Here is a 21,441-nt window from a genome sequence, read left to right on the forward strand (position 1 = left end):
GCACCCGTGCGCACCACAGTGGCCTGCTCCTCCCTCTCTTCCTCCAGAGACGGGTGCTGGCTTTGGCTGTGGAGGCAGACAGGATTTTCCTCGCCAACCGGCAGCAGTTTGTCCACGCGCTGCTGCCCCCCCCAGCACACGTCTGCCCCGCTTTCACTCCACAAAATATAATTTATGTAATTATGTGTGGTTGTCATCACGTGACAGTGTGGAGGAGAAAGTAGTTTTTTGTAAGTTGTTGTTATGTTATTATTGTTTCAGTATTAGTGTTTGGTATTCAGTTTCTGAACGGTGCAGAAGCCAACAGTTTGGTGACGCCGTCTGAGCCTTACGTCATAATTTTTAATTAGTCACGGTAATACCGTATACCACGGTAAAATAGGGAGGAGGTTTGATGGTATCAAAATTTGGATACTGCCCAACCCTACTCTGAGTTGATTGAACCAACTCAAATCAGCTGTTCTGGAACTGAAAACCATCCCATCTCAGGGTAAATCAAGTCAGAGTTCAGGGTTAGACTAACCCCCAATTTCCACTGGATGCGTAACGGCTGCGGAGCCACTCCGGAACGGCGGCGGAGTCATTAGGTTTCCATTAAAGTCAATGTGTTTATTTCCATTGACTGCAGAACGGCTGCGTTCCGACTCCGTCCCAGCTCCGGCGATCCGCAGCCCTCCGGAGCAGCTTCTATTTTTGCCGGACGCCGGAGAGCTCCGCAGCAATTCAGCACACGGCAGATAGTGCGGGACAGGAAGTCGAGCACAGAAACAAAATAAACATCTGGTTAATTTTCAAAATAAAATACACCGTGCTCACAGCGGATCATATTTCCCTGCACTACACCTTGAAAACACAGCACAGAGTTGTTTCCCCTCTACTCCTCTGGATGGCTCTATTCTACGTGAATTCGCGAGATCTAGCGGGTCTTCGTGACTTCAGCTGTCAGTCATGGCCGCAGCCGTGCCGCAACAAATCCGGACCTAGTGGGTATTGACGGACGGCGAAGCACGGAGCCGGTCCGCAGACGTTCTGCATTCAGTGGAAATCCGGGGTCAGAGTTTGTTAAACCTCCTTCCTGAAACGGGCCCCAGCTGGCAGCTGCACCGATTGTGATGTTTGATAAAGCCACTGTCTGTGTACTCACATAAAGCAGTCAGATGAGCAAAACTAGACAGACCCACAGAAGAATAACAGCCAGACCAATGAATCACACAACAGCATCATGGAGAAGAGTCAGCTTCAGTTTTAATTAGTCCAGCAGCCAATTTTAAAACAGAGATAGAAAAGGATGGACTTGACTAATACTGACATATGACAAAAGGAGTGAAGAGGTCAGACTTTGGGCTTTCAATTCACAGTTTGTTCATTCATTGTCATGACACGTTTTCAGGGATCCAAACTGTCAGACACAGTAGTTTAAGAAATTAACTATTTTACCATTCTCCACCTAGACCATACAAAATGTAAACTGGACTGATTTTTATCGAACATTATTAATGAAAAAAAATTTGATCCATTCATTATTTCTGTGATTGTCTATTGATTCTCATGATGGTAATCAGTGTTTTTCTCTTGAATGTGACTAATTGCTAAATTCCTAAATTTTGATTTGTAACATCAGTATTTAAAGTAGTGTAAACGTCTACTTTTTGTGGAGTATGCAACTTAATCAAAGGGGGTCGCATAAAAAATAACATTTACATACGAAGGGACTACGTACGGGCTAACAAAAAACGTTTGAAACCAATATCAACATACTGAAACCAACCCAAGATGAATCAATGCAATAATATTAAACTGACATGTCTCCAGAGTTATTGGCGTTAGTTATCTACACACTTTCATTTCAGGTACCAGATCAGACACACATGCCTCCTCTTTAATAACATCATGCATGGATCTGGTTTCTGGAGACAAAACAAAAACTAAACTACAAACAAAACCGAAACCAAACAGCACATTACAAAATGTTACTATACATATAATACCTCCAAATCAAACTCTGCATTTATATACAATACAAAATTGCTTTTAACTCTTCTCTCCTAGAATCTCTAATTGCTGACATGTTGTACAGAGCATACAGCAATTCTTAAAAAAAAGCAAAGCGCAAAAAAGTACAACAAATACAACATTAAAATTATGAATTAATAAAGAAAACATTAAACAAAGTACATGGCGCATAGAAATGGAAACTGAACTTCAATTAAAGACAAACAACATACATTTAAGTTAAGCAACAATATTAAGTTCACATTTCCCCCCTCATAACTATGCTGTGGTGTCGTGGCAAATCATGTCTCCTTGTGGTCCATTGCTTTACCCTTTCTGAGTACTGTCATGGAAACAACAGAGGCTGAACGTGGTATCCTGTTGTTATGGTGAGCAGCAGTTCAACAGCAACCCCAGTCTGTTTTCTGCACCCCCTTTTCCTTTCCTCCCCTCCTTCCAACCCTCATTCCCTCCTTATTCTGAAGGCATTCAGGTGAGTTTCTCTTTAGTTCATTGAAAACACCCAACACCCCCTATACAATGTTCTTAGTTGCATTCTCATTAAGCTTTTCCATGTAGTTCCTAAGATCCTTTGAATCCCCAAGCTCGATGTCCGGACATACCCATTTTATCTCACTGGTCTGCACTAGTGCTAATGGGCTGAGCACAGGACATCCGTTGATGGACTTGGCATTGGAAAAGGTGGTGAACTTCACCCTCTTTCTCTTGGTGGTGGGTGAGTTAAGCGACTCATTCCTGTGATCCCTTCCACTCGAATTACAGCCTCCCACACCAGTATTACCAAGCTGGATGCCTCCATTCAATAGTTGACTACCCTCCTCTAGGGTACAGCCCAGCTCGTCCTGCTGCTGTTGCTGTAGACACAGCCCCTCGTCTTGGCCCAGCCAAACCCAGTCGTGGGCATGGGGCATTGCCTCTGTGGCCTCCAGGGACAGCTGCTTGCTACGGTACTTATATGCATAAGTGATGCAGTTAATAAGAAAAACCAGGATGGCCAGGCAGAAGACTCCCAGCAGGGCATACATACCAATCTCCAGATCTGTCAGGCCTCGTCGGGATGGCAACAAGTCATCATCAGTGCTGTGGCTACGAGGCAGCTCTGCCTGGTCTGGATATTCAGAGAATTCATTTGGGACCCTGGCCCCGCTGTCTGCTGATAGACGGCCCCCATTAGCTCTCACTGGGATATGACCCCTGATTGTGGTGGCTCCACGGTTGATTAACCCTGTTTCCATGTCAGCAATAGATCCTCCATAATATGGAGGATCAGGACGTGTTCTTCGGTCTCCTGGTTGTCTGTATTGATCCTCTGGTTGACCAAACCTGGTCTGTATGTTTGCCATTCCAGTGGCTAAGATAGTACGTTGTTTTCCTTTCTGACACACCTCCGAAGGGCTCATTTCAACACGCACAAGCAAACCCTGACCTTCCCCCTTGGCAACAATGATGGGCCACTTCCATGCTGAACTGCGCTGCACCGACACCACCTGTTCATCCAAAGAGGTGGCTGTCAGGGTAAAATGGGCAGGGTTGTAGTTGTCTAGAGCAGTCATGGATCCATCACTGAACTGGAGCCAAGCACTGATGAGTGACTGCTAAGAAAATACACATGTAAACAGAAAGTGGAATCAGTACAAGAGCAAAAAATAACCGTGAAAATAACTCAAAAAAACGTAATCTGCACATTAGCAACTAATGCATCAGAACAACTGGATAATAAAACAGAAGAACATAGTGGAAACAAAAGTGAGCCTTAATTACAGTATAAAGGCTCATGGAAACAATTGGATGTGAAACTATTCTCTTGAAAGCCAAATATTCTTTTCTCTCCCAGGGAAGAGACAGTAGCCGTTTTCCATTTGAAATTCTAATTACAGGAACAACAGAGCTGTTCAGTGGTAGGATATGCAAATCAAAGAGATGGCTTCGCTATATCAAGAGAGAATTAATTATAAAAGAAAAATTGCATCGCGTATCATAGACTCCATAATAACCCTGTTTCAGCCCTGAACTTGTAAGCCAAATTCAAGGCACACTGCTAATCCTTTGGATGTCTCTGATTCATACCTGTTTGAGTGATTCAATGACTTCCTGTGTGGTTGCAGTGGCGACGATGGCCCTGTTGCTCCCCGGGCTGAGCTGCAGGGACAGAGAGAGTCCAGATACCAACTGCACCCCCAGCTCTGTCACGCTCACTTTATCATCCAGCACCTTGATGCTCCTCTCAGCCAGGACAGATGATGTCAGTGGGGACAGCACCTGAAACACACAGAAACACTTGCTACTCACGACGGTCCATTAAGATCCAAGATGACATTGTTATTGTGAATGAAGAAGAAGAGCCAATTTGCTAACAGCAAATGTCACTACTGATGATAATATATCCAATCCCAGAGCCCTGCGAGCCAAAGCCTGCACTCTAAAGAGTTTTATCAAGAATTCACTTTCTTTGAATTTAGTCAAACTCTCTTGGTTCCCGTGGTATGCAAAACAAAAATAAAGTGGTATCAAAACAAATATTGACACAGATATTTGCCTACAGCTTCTAAAAAAACTTATTCCTACGTATGCTCAACAAGTACTCCAAATTGAACAACAAAATACGTCGTTTGTAACTGCCTTTCAGCTGGAAACATCGGGCGTCAGATCAAAAAAGACTGCTATCGTTAGGATGATAGGATCATTTATCTGAGCCTTCAAAAACCGTTAAAAATCACGGTCGGGAAATAAATCCGTTTTATGATTTCACAATGCTATAGTTAGGTTTTGTTTTTTTGACTTGATTAGGGAAATATCTTGGTTTGGGTAAATTGACTACCTTGTTAACGTTTGGAGACTTAACTGCACTTGGTTAAGGTTAGGGAACGACTGCGGCCATGGTTAAAAGAAACCAAGTTGACTATATCGTACAATTTTGAGGTACTTGTACTTTACTATAGTATTTCCATTTTATGCTACTTTATCCTCCACTACATCTCAAAGGCAAATATTGTACCTTTTACTCAACTACATTTATTTTATAACTTAAGTTATAGCTACTTTGCAGATTTAGATTAATACAAAATATAAATCAACTAAAACATTGCTATATATATATAATCCAGTAATATATTTGATTCTTTTTTTTCCCCATGTCATGCACACACAATGCCCAACACTCATGGGTTTAGAACAGTGGTCCCCAACCTTTTTTCCTTAGCGCCCCCCCTACTTATGTCTAAGAAAAGCTGACCCCCCCCCCTCCGAAACCGAAGTTGAGGTAACTGTCCCTTACTTACTTTTTTGATACAGAGGAGTTATCAGCACTTTTACGTTTCTCCGCCATGTTTCATTCATAAAATAGTGATGCTGTGGTGGCAGGAAAAACGAGGATGATCGCAGCTAGCAGCTGACCTGATGACAGCAAGGGTCACAGGTTAAGAGGTCTCGGAGGTTTGGCCTACTAAGTAGCCTGCCTACAAGTTTAAGTGAGAACAAAAATATATAGTTTTTATACAGACTTTTGTATACATTATATATTCTAGTGTATTATCATAATTTCTTTAACATGTGCAAATATTTTTTTTTTTTACCTCAACCTCAAACCAGATAAAGACTCGCGCCCCCCCTGTGATCTTTGCCGCCCCCCTTAGGGGTCCCCGGACCCCAGGTTGGGAACCACTGGTTTAGAATACCCATGAATATATAATAAGATTCTGAAATGGGCCATTCAGTATAATCAGTACTTTTTCTACTTTAAGTATAAGTTGATACTAATACGTTTATACTTTTACTTAAGTAACATCTTGAATGCAGGACTTTTACTTGTAACAGAGTATTTATACACTGTAGTGGTGCTATTTATACTTAAGTAAAAGATCTGAATACTTCTTCCACCACTGCTCATAAGTACTACTGCGGCTAGTGGGCTTTGTCACTAACTAACGTAAACATTATTTTTCCTATACTTTTTCCTATTCCTCCCTATACTTGTTTGTGTACTGGGTCAATAAATAATATGTAAATGCACAAATGAACAAAAAATTGCACCTCTGTATTCTAAACTCCAATATTGAGTAATGGAGACCACATGCACACGAACTCTGCATAGATAAAGAAACATTGCGACAGAAACAAACACATGCTAACACAATAACTCAACTCACATGCAAACATACCATCTCCACCGTACACCACCGTAACATGTTCCCTACCTTCCTGAGTTGCCATGTACAGTAAATTGTTGTGACATTGTAATGAGATGAGAATCCCTCCCATCCGCTCCAATTAGGGCTCCAGTCTCTCCTCCAGCCTCTCCTCCAGCCGCCCCCACATGGCTGCATTTACCACCCATAATGAACTGTAAGTACTGATCACTGCCTCATTTGTACAGACCCTTTTCCCTGTTTTTCTCCCTTTGGTTTACCGATTTTCATTTTCCCTTCTGCCTCCCACACAACGAAACTGATATCCTTGAATGAAACGCAGCTAAAATCAGTGTAGTCTCAAAAAATGGGAAGCATGGTTTAACCTCATCTCTAAGATGAGTGCAAAGGTTAAAAATGCAGACTGCTGGTGAGCTTCACTCTAACAAGTAAGCATGCATGCTGATTGTCGTGAAATGTGAGGTTTCTTTTGAACAGATAAAAGGAAAGCAAAATAAGCAATGGCACAAAATGTTAATCTGAAAATATGGTCTATGGCTTGTTAGAAATCACTGGTTAAAGTTGAATTATGCAAGAGTCTGGCTGCACTTCTGGTAGCTAAAGGGTATTTTAAAACCAGCATCATCATCATGCTTGCTTTGCCTTCACCTTTGGTTGTTTAGATCGATATGATTACAGAGGAGTAGCGTCTGCCTGCTTTATTATTAAAATCAAATTAAGCTGAATTCAAAAGATGCATGCTTTACTAACTAGGAACTTCAGCTACTGAAATATAAGCAAGTAAATGGGTACCGGTAAGTGTAAAGTTCAAGAAGTCATGTATCACCTTCTCTTTGAACCTGTCCAAGTATCTTTCTTCTCTAGAAATACCAGGATGTGCAATATATTGCCCCCTACAGAACTCTCCTCAAAATGTCAGGAACATTTTTTTGCTTCCCTCAAATAGATCAACAATCGTCTTAGCCTAACCCGAGTACATACTTAGCAAATGTCCAGTCATTCTGCTGCTCTCTTCTCAGAGATGTCAAGGCTCCTTTCCTTGATTCTATGGAAGTACTCAGATCCCTTCTCATCCCCTTTATCATAGTCCTTTGTCCTATCTTTAGAGATGTTGTCTCTCTTCTCAACCCTGTTAGAGAGATTGCAGGTCCCGCCTTTGGCCTACATCCATTGTTGTTAGATTCCCCACCAGACACCAGACAAGTCCCTTCCTCACACCAGTCCCAGAGTTTAGAGGTTGCTTCATTCAACCCCCAGAGAGCAGTAAAGACCTCTTTCAGCCTCTTCAAAACTGTCTAGTATTATTTCTGTCCAAATCTTAGAGGGCTTTCACTATCTAACCCCACAAAATCCTGTTTGCACCTGGATCCAGCACAGTGCAACCAACAATATTACATACAACCTAGCGTTGCCCAGACCATGTCTCTCTGACTCATCATAGTGACACTTTTGCAAAGGTTAATTTAAAAATGTGTTTTGCATGCAAGTAGTCAATCCATAACATGTCAGAAAGACGGTGCTTAAATGGAGTCATTCATTTCTCCTGATACACCATTGAGTTTGCAGCCCAGTATATTAATGATCACATTACCAATTCTATGGCCACTATGGGATCTTTTGAAATCCTTGGCTTTCATTTAATTGTCAAATCCAAATCCTTCTTTGTAATTCTGAACAGTTTGATCAAAATAAAACTCATAATGCATTATATATTCAAAGCCTTTGGATATTGGGGCGTGTAGTGTATATTACTATGTTTCTTTAACCTAAATGTTTTCTATTCATACCGTACCGCTGACGGCGACTACAACATATCCGTTTCCAGCAAAACAGACAGAAAGCAGAAAATGCAGAAAATCCATGCTATGTACTTCTTTACAAATTAAATAAATGTCAGACTGACTGACTGACATGTGGCAAGGTAGGAAGATACTGTACATTCAACAATCTACTCAAGTGTTTGCTTTGGATAATGTTACACAACAGCTTGGTCTTATACGACCTTTGAGATCTTTCCTAATAGGCTTCCAAATGCAAAAAAAATCCTATATACAGGAAAAACCCTGATATTGCTAAACCATGTGTACCTGTATGGATTTTGCTGTATTTTAATAGCCTGTCTGAGATCTAGTAGGAGCCAATCAAAAGAGGCATGTAGCTGTCCTTCACAATAACTGTGAATAAAATTCTAGAGAAACAAAGGTCACAGGGAATGGTGATGAATTTATGCTTTTCTTTGTTCATTTCAAGTGTTTACATGATTTCTCTGGATTAAGTTCAAAGGCTGCTCTAAATCGAGAGCATGTTTTCATTCAGAATGATTTACCTTTCCACTGACCACCTGAGCAGCATACCAACGACTAGACTGAAAACATAACTGACACTTTGAGTACAAACTGTTGATAAATAGAAGAAACATTAAATATCAAATCATGTCTGCATTCAGTGGTACAATTAACTAGGGCTGCACGATTTGGAAAAAAAGTCATATTGCAATATACAATACTGCGATGACGATTGGGATTGCGATAAAATGATATCATGAGTTTACTTGATTACCAGAAAAAATGCAGAAATTAAAAAATAAGACTACTACTAGAATTTTGAAATGTGTATTTTTTAACATACAAAGTTAAAGAAGAAATACATAAACAAAACGGTGCAATACTTTTTAAAATAACTTAATATTTTAGAAAATTAAATAACAGAAAAAAACAAATTCTTAAATGAATACATTTTGTATCCCCTTAAACGATGATATTCAAGATGGGTGTAATATAATAACTAGTTTCTTTGTACAACCTCTGTCTGCATGCTCTGAACGCCTCGACACTACTCACGTGACCATACACAACACATGCGGTACTACCTTACAACAGACTGACTGGTCTTATCTTTTGTGGACGTTGTTATGTATGGCAAGCCGTTTTAACATAAAATCTAAACATTTTTGATCTCAATAATTCTAATTATCAAAAATGTTTGGCTTGCCATAGTTAAGAGGGACGCGCTAATACATCTATGGGGTGGCGTAATTCAGAGGGCAGAATTCAACGTGGGTTCAACACAGAGCCATAAATCAGGCATTAGAGAGAGCGAGAACGGCAGGTGCTGAGTGAGTGATTCAGGGCCTGAATGGTGAAGTGAGGAAGGCGACCGGTGATGAGCGGTATCGGAGATTAGCGTAGCTGCTGTGTGAGTGTAACAGTAAACACCAAGCTTCTTAAGAAACAGTGGCTTCATCTGTTGTTAATACTGTCGGTAAAGTGAAGGGGCGTTACAACGTGGAGACTGCAGGCCAGATGATCTTATGAAGTGGCGTATGTATGACAAGCCAATTCGTATGCCATTATTGGCGTGTTATCAAGACGCATACTCGCTTTTTAGCGTGTTTATCAACGCCGTCTGGCATCCATTGAGTTACATTACCTTGCGATTGTGTGTAAATTGATCAGTCCCTCCAGGATTTCGCGATGTCGCGATCGCGCCAATTCACGCAAATTCAACCAATCACCGCGAATTTGGTGCGTCCTAGCAATTTTTACCAATCACCGCAACTTTTCTGCAAATTTGACCAATAGCCTGAAGTTTCCCACAACTTCAACCAATCCCAGCAGTCCCACGTGCACTCTGAGAGCCAATGACCAAGCGGGAGTAAGAACGGGTTGATCATTTCCTTGTTTGTGATATGAAGACGAGACGTGTGTGACTCGAACATCTCACATTTACCAACAAAACGTACAGCGAAAGACCGTGCAAACCATTTCAGACCGTCCTGCCAACCTGTATACATTTTAACATCAATGTACGCTGTAACGATTTAAAAGTCGCTGCCGTTTCAATCCTGGCTGTCGGCTCTCTGCAGCGGGTGGGCCTGCTGCTCCGTTCCCCCCGCGACTGACGCTTGCACACACACACAAACACACACACAAATAACACACACAGTGGATGCAGGAAAAAAAGGAGATGATACGACACGATGACCTAAATTGAGGACAGCTACGCTAGTTATTGTAAGTGCAATGATAAGTTAAAGTCAGTACTTTATCAAACCGTATGAATGTGTGTCCCAGCCTGGGCCAGGGTTAGGAAATGAACTAACAATGTAAAGATCAACAAGCCACTGACAGATATGTTCAAATTTGATTCATTCAAAAAATTATTTTTTGTCTTAAATCCACCAGCCTAAAAACGGACCTAAAATTGATCTGATTTTAAACAAATGCCACAGTCTCCTTAACACAATTGTCAATACCCTTGATTCCACTTAATTTGTTATGTTTAAAGAGAGCAAGTGCAGGAATACATCTTATAGTAAGTATAGGTAAAGTTATTTTGTTGCAAATACCCACTTGTATGCACAGTACGTGCATTCATTCCATTCATTAAGTGTGTTCTCCATGACAGACCAAGCAGCTACCGCCACCATGGTCAAATTCTGAAGCCAACAAAGACACTCAGCACCGCTAATGACTGATGACTTTCTCCAAAAAACACAGGGTTTATAGCCACAGCCATTCAAAAAGTCCCAACATGGGTCTCGAAATGCAACCTACTGTATATAAATTACTAGACGTTTCAGCCTAATTAACTTGAAACCTTTCTGACACAGTCTTCATGACAATTGATCCTTAGAAGCATTACAAATGTAGTATATTGTTGCATAATTTGATACACCCCCTGAATGATCGCAAATTGGCCTGAGCTGACTGTGTTTCAAAATCAGGGTTGGATTTATATCTGGCAGAGCTGGAGCATTTAAGACTCACAAGTAAGTTTGTTAAATGGCACATTCACCCTTCATACCACTGTATGACATCCGCACAGATCACTAAGATGTAAATTTAACACATGATAACTTTGAAGTAAAATGAGCCATCACAAACGGCAAACATTTTCAGTTTCTCTTCTTTTCCATTTCATCATTATCAGGCTTACCAAAATGTATCCCACATATCTGTCCAGTCACATTTTCTTCCATTTAAACCATGTCCTGGCTGACAGTGAAACAGCACTGCATCTCACTACCCCCATAAACACACATATTTACTCCTGCAGAGCACACAGCTCTTCAATTGATAACTAAAGAGATGGAGATTATGGTTCCAGTTTACTGCTTCAACAACCTGCTGTTCTTGTAAATGCCAGATTGATGTTGATTTACGGTGTGAGCGGGCACACGTGTCCTCCTGAGCAAGCACCTGGTTGTAGTATTACATAAATAGGAGTGTGTGTGTGTGTGTGTGTGTGTGTGTGTGTGTGTGTGTGTGTGTGTGTGGCTTTAATTGGACGTGCCATGACGGCGGTATTTGTGCTACAGTATGCTGCAATCAGATAGTTGCGTTGTAGTTGTCCTTGGTTGGTTTTACTGTCTAAACAAGCAAACTGCTTTCCTGTGTTATGCCTCCAACAAAGGACAACATTAGCACTCATTCAGAGTCACGTTTCTAGCTACTTGATAAAAAAACTGCAACATTCACTTTACTTTTTAAACATGTTTCGGTCACCACCAACCCCTATGAAAAATATCTGTTTTTTAGCTCCTAGATGCTCCACTATGTTCACCTGCTAGTTGTTAACTTTGTCTGCCTACTGTTTGGTTCTGGACGGCTAGTGTACACGGATCAGATAATTTTTGCTGTAAAAAGATGCTTGATGCTGCAGGAGACAGGGTTCATGAGAGTGGAATTTATGACCTGTACAACCACAATAATGAGCTACCACTTTCACATTACACATTTGATCCATTGTTGGCATAGAAAATATTGATTAATGGAGCTTTTCCTCTCCTCTTTGTTCATTTAATGTTGTGTTGTAAAAAACACACCCTCCATCAAAATCAGTATATTGACAATTTTTGCTGTGATAGTTTTCTTTATGACAAAACACCAGCCTGGTATCAGACCTCTGCATTGCCTCCATATATCAGATTTCTCGGCAATTCAGATAGGTCTAGTGTTGTGTTTTCTGGTGGCTGTTTTCCTTGTTGGAAAACACAACTGAGCCAATCAGCTTTGTTGGCAGGATTAAAAATAGGGACATCATGTTCCTGTGTCAGAGCCAGAAAACTGAATTACAAAAGTGACAACTTTTTAATGAGTATATATTCCCTTGATTCCAACGTTTAGTTTGCTGCTCCCAAAAGCTAGTGCAGCTTCTGTGTCGACTGAAAATGATGTCGACACAACGGATGTGTCAGTCAATACTGATTGGTAAGGGCAAAGTAACTTCCCCACCCAAACAAAAGTTAACATGAACATGATGTCAGACTAAAAAAATGAAATCAAACGAAATAGCAATGCAGTCTGCTTATCAGGCGACCAAAACACACACAACACTCACACACATACAACCTGTAGTTTGGTGACTCCAGCGCTCACTCCTATTAGGACTTGGCCCTCCAGCAGTTGTGCCACCTTCGGGACCTCCACCCTCAGAGAGTCCTTGACCAGTTGTGTCACCTCCACCTGCCAGTCACTACCCAGCAGGAAGTTCTGCTGGCCCATCCCGTCCTCCTCTGTGGCTCCTCTTACTTCTCCGCTATCTGCCACAAAGTGTGTGAGGACACGCAGGGTGGTGCTCTGATACTGGGCCGCACAACTTCTCTCTGTCCTCTCCTTAACTGCATCGTCTTCTTCCTTGTCATCAGTGACCCTCTCATACCTGCAGAAATGGGAAAAGAGTGCAGATGAGCAATAAGAATAAAGGACAGATCAAGTACTTTTAACTGTGAGAAGTATATATAGGCAGATAGCATACTTCTATTTCTGAGATAAAAAGTACTAAAAGCTTTTTGTGTTGAAAGAAGTCCAAGAAGAAAGAAAAAGATACTTTGAAGGTTATCAACAGTGTAGTCTATATCCACGATGTTCCACTTCCGGCATTGCTCCGTTGCCGCCGGAAATTCCGCCAGATGTCACTCTTTTCGGCCAGATGTCCATTACCTTCTGCTTTCTTTGTGTTGAAATTTTAAACTCCAGTCGCTTTATGAGGACTATGGTTAACTGCTCCTCAGATCTCTGCAGGGTAAATCCAGACAGCTAGCTAGACTATCTGTCCAATCTGAGTTTTCTGTTGCATGACTAAAACAACTTTTGAACGTACACGTTCCACCTTAACAAGTTCCTTCCCAAGGCTATTTTGCAGCACCACCGTGGCTCCGTCCGGCGCTTTGCTCCACACACGACGGCTTGTGAAGCAGTGGTGGCCTAAAGGTTAGAGACACAAGCTTGTGACCGGAAGGTCGTCGTTTCAATGACCGACAGGAAAAAATCTGGGTGGGGAAAGTGAAAGAGTAGCGCTTGTCCCTCCCTCATTACCACCACTGAGGTGCCCTTGAGCAAGGCCCTTAACCTCCAACCGCTCCAGTGGAGCTGCTCAGTGGCCAGCAGATCAGACTGTGGTAGTACCGGGCAGCTTCTAGGTATGAATGTGTAACTGTGTGAATGTGATCAGGGCGTTCCTGCAAAAAAGGGAGGCTGCCTCTCAGTGAACCTTCCCTGAATAAATAAAGGTTATATATATATATATATATATATATATATATATATATATATATATACACATACACACACACATGTGATTGGTTTAAAGAAATGCCAATACACCACAGCACTTTCTTCTCCCATCCCGGTATGTTGTGTGGACTAGCCAGACCCTCCTCCGCAGCGCTGTAGAGGAAGGTCTGGCAAAGCGAGACTATCAACAGTGCAATTCTACTTTTTCCAATTCACAATTCAATGCAACTCATTTTCTTTTCTTATCACCATTAATGCCCATAAAGTCTAAACCCCTCTGATGTAGTTACTGCAGTCACTACCTCTACTGTCTTATCCCGACCTCCTGAAAGTCATAGGTGCCCAGTGTTTTCAAAAAATCCATTAAAAACAGCTTGCAGAGACAAACTGCTGCCTTGCTTGCATTCTCATTTTCTATAAAAGGGCACCTGATATTTTGCCATTTATTTGGCCCACGGCAAGCACTTTGCTGATATAGCCATCTCAGAAAGATACGTTTTGTAACAAATGAACGTTTGCAAACCCAGTAGGGGAATTTTGCAACACATTTGTTTTACTCTTTTCCTCCTATTTAGGTTTAAGTTTATATGGCTCTTTATCACATTAACAGACCCACTTTAGAGTGGGAAAGGTAGGACAGGAAGGAAGGAGATTGGAAAAATCCTGCGAAGAATTACAAAAGAGGGCTGATAGGTGTCCCTTTGGACCTCATAAGACATCCAAACATTGATACAAATAGACACAGTGGTACATTTTAAAAAGATAAACGGAGGTCACATCAGCCGCAATGCCTAATTGGGCCAGAGGTGTAAAGTTTAGGGGGGGCCCCTTGCCTTCCAGTCTTGCTACTTCCGGCACCCTTATTTTGGTCTAAACTACACACCTGTATAAATTGTGTGTGTGTAGTGACTGCAACTTGCATTGTTGCCACGTTATCGCAGTGACAAAATCTGGCCACAGACAGACATATAAAACACCTGGCAAAGTACTCAAAACTGCCTCTGTGGTAGTTCCCACAACAGTAGGTACTTCAGGACCATATTTTGTCATGATCACGCACGCACGCACGCACGCACACACACACACACACACACACAAAGTGCATATGGCACCTAGGTGTTTTTTTACAAGCTTTACTGCACTTACAGTATAACATTAGTCATTAGTAAAGTCAATACATTTCTGAACTCAAAATCTGAACTTCTGATTTATCAACTCTCCATTTGATCTATTCTGCTCTACTGTATTGTATCAGCAGGTTGTCTTATGTCTTGCATTTACAGTACCTCCCAAAGGTTGTAGGTTTCTGCTCCCTCAAAAATGATAATACATCATATTAAACAACATACTGTATTATTTGGTATCCTTGCTGAACTGTAGGAGCTGCAGTAACGGGTGAAATGTTGCCCTGAGACACAGATCTGCTCCAAAGAGTCAACCGTGTTGACGATGAAGAGAAACATTGCTACAGCTATTTGGCGTATACATACATCACTCTTATCCATCCGCATCCTTCATCTTCCATCACTCTTTATCACTATATAGGTCTGTTTTGTTGTCCTGTGCTTCAGCACTGTCATCTCTCACTGCACTCCTAAAGCTCACTCTATATTTTATACATCAAGTTCTAACTTTCCTGTAATTTATTTTTCAACTCTCTCTCTCTCACACACTCACTCACACACACACACACACACACACACACACACACACACACACACACCTTCTCTTACACTTTCCAGCTCTGCCTGCACCTCTCTCTCTCTAACAGTCAGGTGGCCAGTGGGGGTGACAGTGACAGTTTCCATTAGGCTTAATGAGGCATGGCCGGTCAGGCAGAAAAACGGTCTGACAGGTTAACATGCTGTGGCCCAATGGCTTGGCTTAGTTCCTAACCTCCCTTCGCCATGCCCTCCCCTTCCCTTATTCCACATCAGTGAAATGACGGCAGTCTAAACCAAGGTGACATTTGTTGCTGGCAACAGAAACATGAGGTCAGGTCATGTTTGCAGCAATGAGTGACAGGATAGCCAGGGTGTCCGAGTGTAATGAGGTGGCTTTCGCGCTTATGTAATGTGAATCAGAATGTGAATGAAAATGAGCGTGCAGACATTGATAAGCCAAGAAAACATTTTCTTTTTTCCATTTTGTCTCGGTTGGTTTTTCTCTCTCCCTCACAAATGTGCAGATAAACTTCACATACCATGCCTTCTTCATGCACTGATGCTCTTGACAGACATGACTGATGGGATCAGGCATGGACAGCAGGGGGTATTTGTGTTAGAGTGCCACCCTGTGGGGTGCAGGCCAGTGGGAAATGACACTGCAGTGACTTTGTGGCAGGAATGTTCTTTAAAAAGACGTTTTCTGTGCAGATGTTACATGCATATAAAAGTTAATATAACGGTTACATTTAAAACATTCAGTGTTAGTGCTAATTGGGGCCTAGCCTACTCAAATTCTGACTACACATTTACACAGTCTAAAATGCCAGCAATGTTTCCATTTATCGATTTCCCTTTGTGACTTGACGGTCTCACCAATTATTAATTTGAAGCACAAACGATGAAGAGGACCTGTATGTCATCGGCTACATCATGTAATTACGGTTTTCATTTCAAAGTATAAATAGCATCTGGATGTAATATCCTGGCTCTAAATGAAGGGGCTAAACACTGGGCATGTAGAAAAATTCCTTTTTACAGTAGAAACACACAGTACTTTGTGTCCTCGCCATAGTCACTGTCCGTATGATTACAGTAAATAATAATTATAATAGCTATTATAAAATGTAAACTAGTCTGTGTGCCTCAGTGATCATCTATTTGACTCTAAATTGGGTTATTTCTAATTGAATCAGCCGTATTCATATTTGAAGACAAAAAATCACTCATTGAAATATTTTTATTATAGCCGCCTTAACTCACGATGCGCCACACAGATCATTGCACACCGTGTCACTTTTCAGCCTCAGAAATTTTGGCCACGCTCTGTAATGCTGAAATCTATTACTCATTTCTTATTCTGCATAAGTACCTTTTGGGAGACCTGTCCAATGAATTATTAGACACTCGTTATATCACCTCTGCAGCTGTACCTGCATTTTATGCCTCATAAGTCTGCACCAACATTACCAAGCCAATTTATTGTAGCCTCCATTTTTTTTTTTTTTTTTTACCAAGTGGAGAATGTGATTCAGACTCTCATGCAGGGATTGTTTAAAACCTCTCAGGTTAATGACCTAAAAAAAGAAATTGAGACTTGCCCTGGGAATATTTTAATATGGCCAAGCTGTGCTGTGATATATGGGTAGTCACTAAATAAAGCCAAAAATGTATTTTGCGTGTAGCTTGTTCAAGAGTTATTTCCGTTGAAGAAGCAAGGATCAAGGAAATTTTGCCGGATACGGTTTCTTTATAGCTACTGATTGCAGTTCAATTCCAAATAGACAGGCCTTACCTTCTATTGGCTGTAGTAACAGGGACCCTCCAGCCCTTTATCTGGCTGAGCTCGGGGTCGGCCACATCGATTAGCAAGGGCAGGCGAGGCATCCATACACTCATCTCCAGCTGGGCAGTCAGGAAACTGTAGGTAAAGTTGAGCATCACCCGTCTCTTTCCTTTTGTCTCCCTCCCGTTTACATACACATAGTCGCATCGATCTGACACCTGGAGAAAAAAAAGGGGAAAATTAGAAAAGCGGAAGAATGAGAGACGGACTCAAAGAGTTAAAGAAAGAAAAATGGAATCAATTTGAGATTGAAAACTTAAGGATTTCAATTATATTAAAAAGTCATATAAATGTAATAAAAAAAAATAAATAAATAAAAAAAGTATCATTAATATAGTTGTGACATTTTGTCATTTGGACCGCATTGAGGAAGATCTTCTGTTCTTTTTGTCCAGTTGATGCCCTTCAGTCAACAGCCCTTCTGAGATGCTGGAGGGTGGAAAGATTTGGCATTGCTTCAATGAAACCGCAACTGTCAGGTCTGCTGACTTTCTTCTGTGTGCGTTTGTGTGTTTTTGAATGTGTGCGGATGCATCTTTAATGCGTGTGCGTGCAGGATATGTGTGCACGTTATGTGACTTCGGACCAACGAAACGAAAATACACAAACCTGCTTCATCCAACTATCCAACCAGAGAACAAAACACTCAAATTACGATTGGCTGCATGAAGTACAACTCCAATCAGTTACCAAGGTTTCTCAGATATATATCCAATATAGAGAAATAATATAGCAGGAACTTGCATTTCAATTCATTTCAATCTCAAATTCCATCATAAGCTTGATTGGCACAACGTGTAATTTCAGCACATGCCCTCGGAACTCACAATTGCTTCTTTTTAACAAACCACTCACAAGAAGACATCTGTCATCTGTCTCCACGTCTTTGAATATAACTTGGCAGCTTTTACTCTGAGAAACAAAACTGACAGCTTGGTATCTGTCAGTTCTCTCCTCTTCCTCTTTCTCTTTCTCCTACTCTCACTTCCTACTAAAATATTACTGCTATAACTCCTACATGTTCATGGTCTTCCTGTAATAAGAACAGGTTGTGCTTCAGAAAGGACAATTCTTAGGCTGGAATCAAAGTGGGGGAAGGTTTAAGATTTCACCTGACATTTTGTTGTCAAATTATTTGTTTCATAAATCAAATTATGTTTTATAATGTGACAAGTTGCTAATGATGAGAAAACAATATCCACTCAAATGCATTTGCTGCCTTTCTCTCTTTTTTAAATAATTGTAAATGAAATATATTTTGGTTTTGGACAAGGACTGGGCGATATGACGATATATATCCTCAAAACACTATAAAGATGTCTATCGTAGCCTATATATTCTTCTGTATTGTTTCTATGGCGATGTCAAAAAAACAGCGGCGGAACTGCATCACAGCAATATTTACGTCATTTGGACGAAGCTTTATGTTCTGATTCTTCTTTGGACTAAAGTTCTTTATAAAATGAGAAAATACTCACTACGAAATGATCTATATCAGGATAGAAGATTTTGGCTATGTCACCCAGCTCTAATTTGGGCTGTTGACATTTGAAAGCATCATATTGAGCTCTGAGAAATATATTTTTTACTATTAGCCTAAGCGCATAATTTCATAATTAATTGTAAAAAAGAATTGACAGAATGATAAAGGATATGCCGAGCAATGAGAATAGTCAACGGTTACAGCCTTACATGCAACTTGTCTTATTAAGTTGATGCAGGCAGAAGAGATAAATAATATAATAATCATTCTAATATTGTTAGTGCTTAACATCGGCACTACAAAAAACCAAACAAATTTGAATTGTTCTATTCTTTAAACGTGTAAAGCAGCCTTGTCTCGCTTTGCCAGACCCTCCTCCAAAGCGCGCTGAAGGAGGGTCTAGCTACTCCACAAAGCAGGCAGGGATGGGAGGAAAACATGCTCTGGTTTAATGGCATTTCTTTAAACCAATCAGAATCATCATGGGCGGTGCTAAACTGCGCACAGAGCCGCTGCAAAATAGTCGTGTGAGAGAAAACTGTCTCAATTTACCATGCAGAGATCTGAGGAGCAGTCAACAATGGTCCTCATAAATCCACCAAATTTAAAATTCCAACACAAAGAAAACGGAAGGAAACGGAAAAGACATGCATCTGGCGGAATTTCCTGCAGCACCGGAGCAATTCCGGAAGTGGAACGCGAAGGATATAGACTAAAAGCAGCCTAACTGGAGTGAAATCTATTTTTAATCTGAGAGTGTAGTGCCAAATTGTGGCTTCACTTGTGGTCTTCTTACAGTGTATGGACATGCAGTGGACAGAGGAGCACTGCAAAAGTATTTCACACTATGCTAGGTGTACAGGTCAAAATAGTATAACTGTAATAAAACAAAAACTGATTTGAAGAATTTGAGTTGTTTGTCCTCAGTGCTTAACTGTTGATGCGAGTAGGTGATAACGTATTATATACTGTATGTAAATGAGTCTTTTTGGGAGGTATGTGCATGTTAAAGTCGCAGGAACACACATATGTGCAGGGTTTCTAAAGGCAACCATCCAGAGAGTGAGCTGCAAAATCCACATCACTCCTCATTGAGTCTTTTAAGCCTCACCACTATTTTTGTTCCTTTTTGCTGTATTTTACACTCTCTCTCTCTCTCTCTCTCTCTCTCTCTCTCTCTCTCTCTCTACCTGTGTCTCACCCTGATGCTGAAATCAATTCATGTCAAACCAACTCTACCTTTTAATCTCTATCTTTGTTCCAGTTTGTTTCTAAATTCTAGATCCATCTTCATAATTTCTTATGAAAGGCATCGAAGATGATAACCGTGCAGATTTAATCACGATTTCTTGAAGGTGACATCTTCTACGCTGCATGACAAATGTATCACCATGAATGTGTCATGTACCAACGCACCAATCAATGTCACTTCTCTGTGGAAACAATTCATTGTGTTGCTAATCATGCAGGCTTAGAATTGATCCAGAGTGACACACACAAAAACAGATAGGGACACCACAGGATCCAATTCAGAGTGAGGCATGCATAGAGGAGTTTATGACTGAAATAATAACTGACTACAAATTTCCAGTTCTTAAGAGGGCAGAGCATTTGACACTCACATTGTACAGTATTGGGACATTTCTGCTGTGGCCATTTCTAAAGGATGTTTAGATTTCTTTAATCCCCTAAAAATCAATTGTCGTAACACTTAACTGAAATTCAGGGCACTGAGTGTAAGTGATATTTTCCTTTTGATTCTTGCTTAGAGCAGTGAGTATGTGCACCTTCCATCATTGTAAACCATAAAGTCTTAACTAAAACAATAATAAGCATATCCTAGTGTGAGGTTTGGTGGTTTGTTAAATACACCTCAGGGCTACATCACTGTGTTGAAAGGAGAAACATCTTGTACAACTCTTCTTAAAACAGATAATCAAAACACTTGCTTGTTTCGTGTCCGTCGAGCTTCATAGTACTACTTGTCTCACTTTATATTAAAATCAATCCGCCTTTTAGAAATAAAAACCTGCTGGAGGATATATGCCTATTGTAAACTCTTTCAACTCATTCAAGGTAGTTTTTAGATTTGATATGATAAACAATTACCTTCTCCACTGTTCATTCTTTTTCACTTTCACATTCTAACAATATTAGTTTTGCCCATTCACAAATCATAGATATGACTTGGAGGCCAGTCAAAAGCAGCAAGGACCCACTTAGTCATGCTAATTCCTGACCTCACTTGTTACTGTAGAGCACTGAATGCCGGGTAGAGTAGGTGACTGACATCGAAAGGGACAACATGGACATCATGTCTAGAGGAGGGCATTTCAACAGTAGAGGGTTGGTCAATCCACAACCAAATAGACTGACTTATATTAGGGAGTGTTCTGCATTTGCAACAGGAACTATTTCAAAATCTGCTGTTGTCTTTGTGTGTGATGAAGGTGGCCCAACGTCAGCCTTTTCATTGAGAGATATGACCAAATCATCAGAGCTTACTACAATGCAACAACAGGGAGTCAAGTAAGCTCTACTGCTGCTCGCCATAGCCTGCCAGGCGATAGTGAAACTTTCGAAAAAGAATGAAAATAAATCAGTCCCTCCAGGATTTCGCGATGTCGCGATCGCGCCAATTCACGCAAATTCAACCAATCACCATGACTTTAGTGCGACTTGCAATTTGGACCAATCACCGCAACTTTTCCGCAAATTTGACCAATAACCGGAGTTTCCCGCGACTTCAACCAATCCCAGCAGTCCCACGTGC

General features: G+C 40.9%; 1 protein-coding gene across 2 annotated transcripts in view; it reads right to left on the reverse strand.

Moving 5' to 3' along the window:
* Positions 1 to 1,220: 1,220 nt before the first annotated feature.
* The window catches only part of si:dkey-112m2.1 (transmembrane protein 132C), a 175,839-nt gene continuing 155,618 nt past the window's right edge, over positions 1,221 to 21,441 (reverse strand). Inside the window, exons 7-10 of one of the 2 annotated variants that reach the window (XM_031278033.2) lie at positions 17,135 to 17,343; positions 12,512 to 12,821; positions 4,081 to 4,272; positions 1,221 to 3,605 (exon numbers count right to left, since the gene is read on the reverse strand). In XM_031278033.2, the coding sequence (XP_031133893.1) occupies positions 2,526 to 3,605; positions 4,081 to 4,272; positions 12,512 to 12,821; positions 17,135 to 17,343 (1,791 nt within the window). In that variant the 3' untranslated portion in view covers positions 1,221 to 2,525. Of the gene's footprint in view, positions 3,609 to 4,080; positions 4,273 to 12,511; positions 12,822 to 17,134; positions 17,344 to 21,441 lie in introns of both variants that reach the window. The other variant, XM_031278032.2, reaches the window with a different exon arrangement.

Source organism: Sander lucioperca, chromosome 1, assembly GCF_008315115.2.
Source record: "Sander lucioperca isolate FBNREF2018 chromosome 1, SLUC_FBN_1.2, whole genome shotgun sequence".
In the NCBI taxonomy this organism is placed as follows: domain Eukaryota; kingdom Metazoa; phylum Chordata; class Actinopteri; order Perciformes; family Percidae; genus Sander; species Sander lucioperca.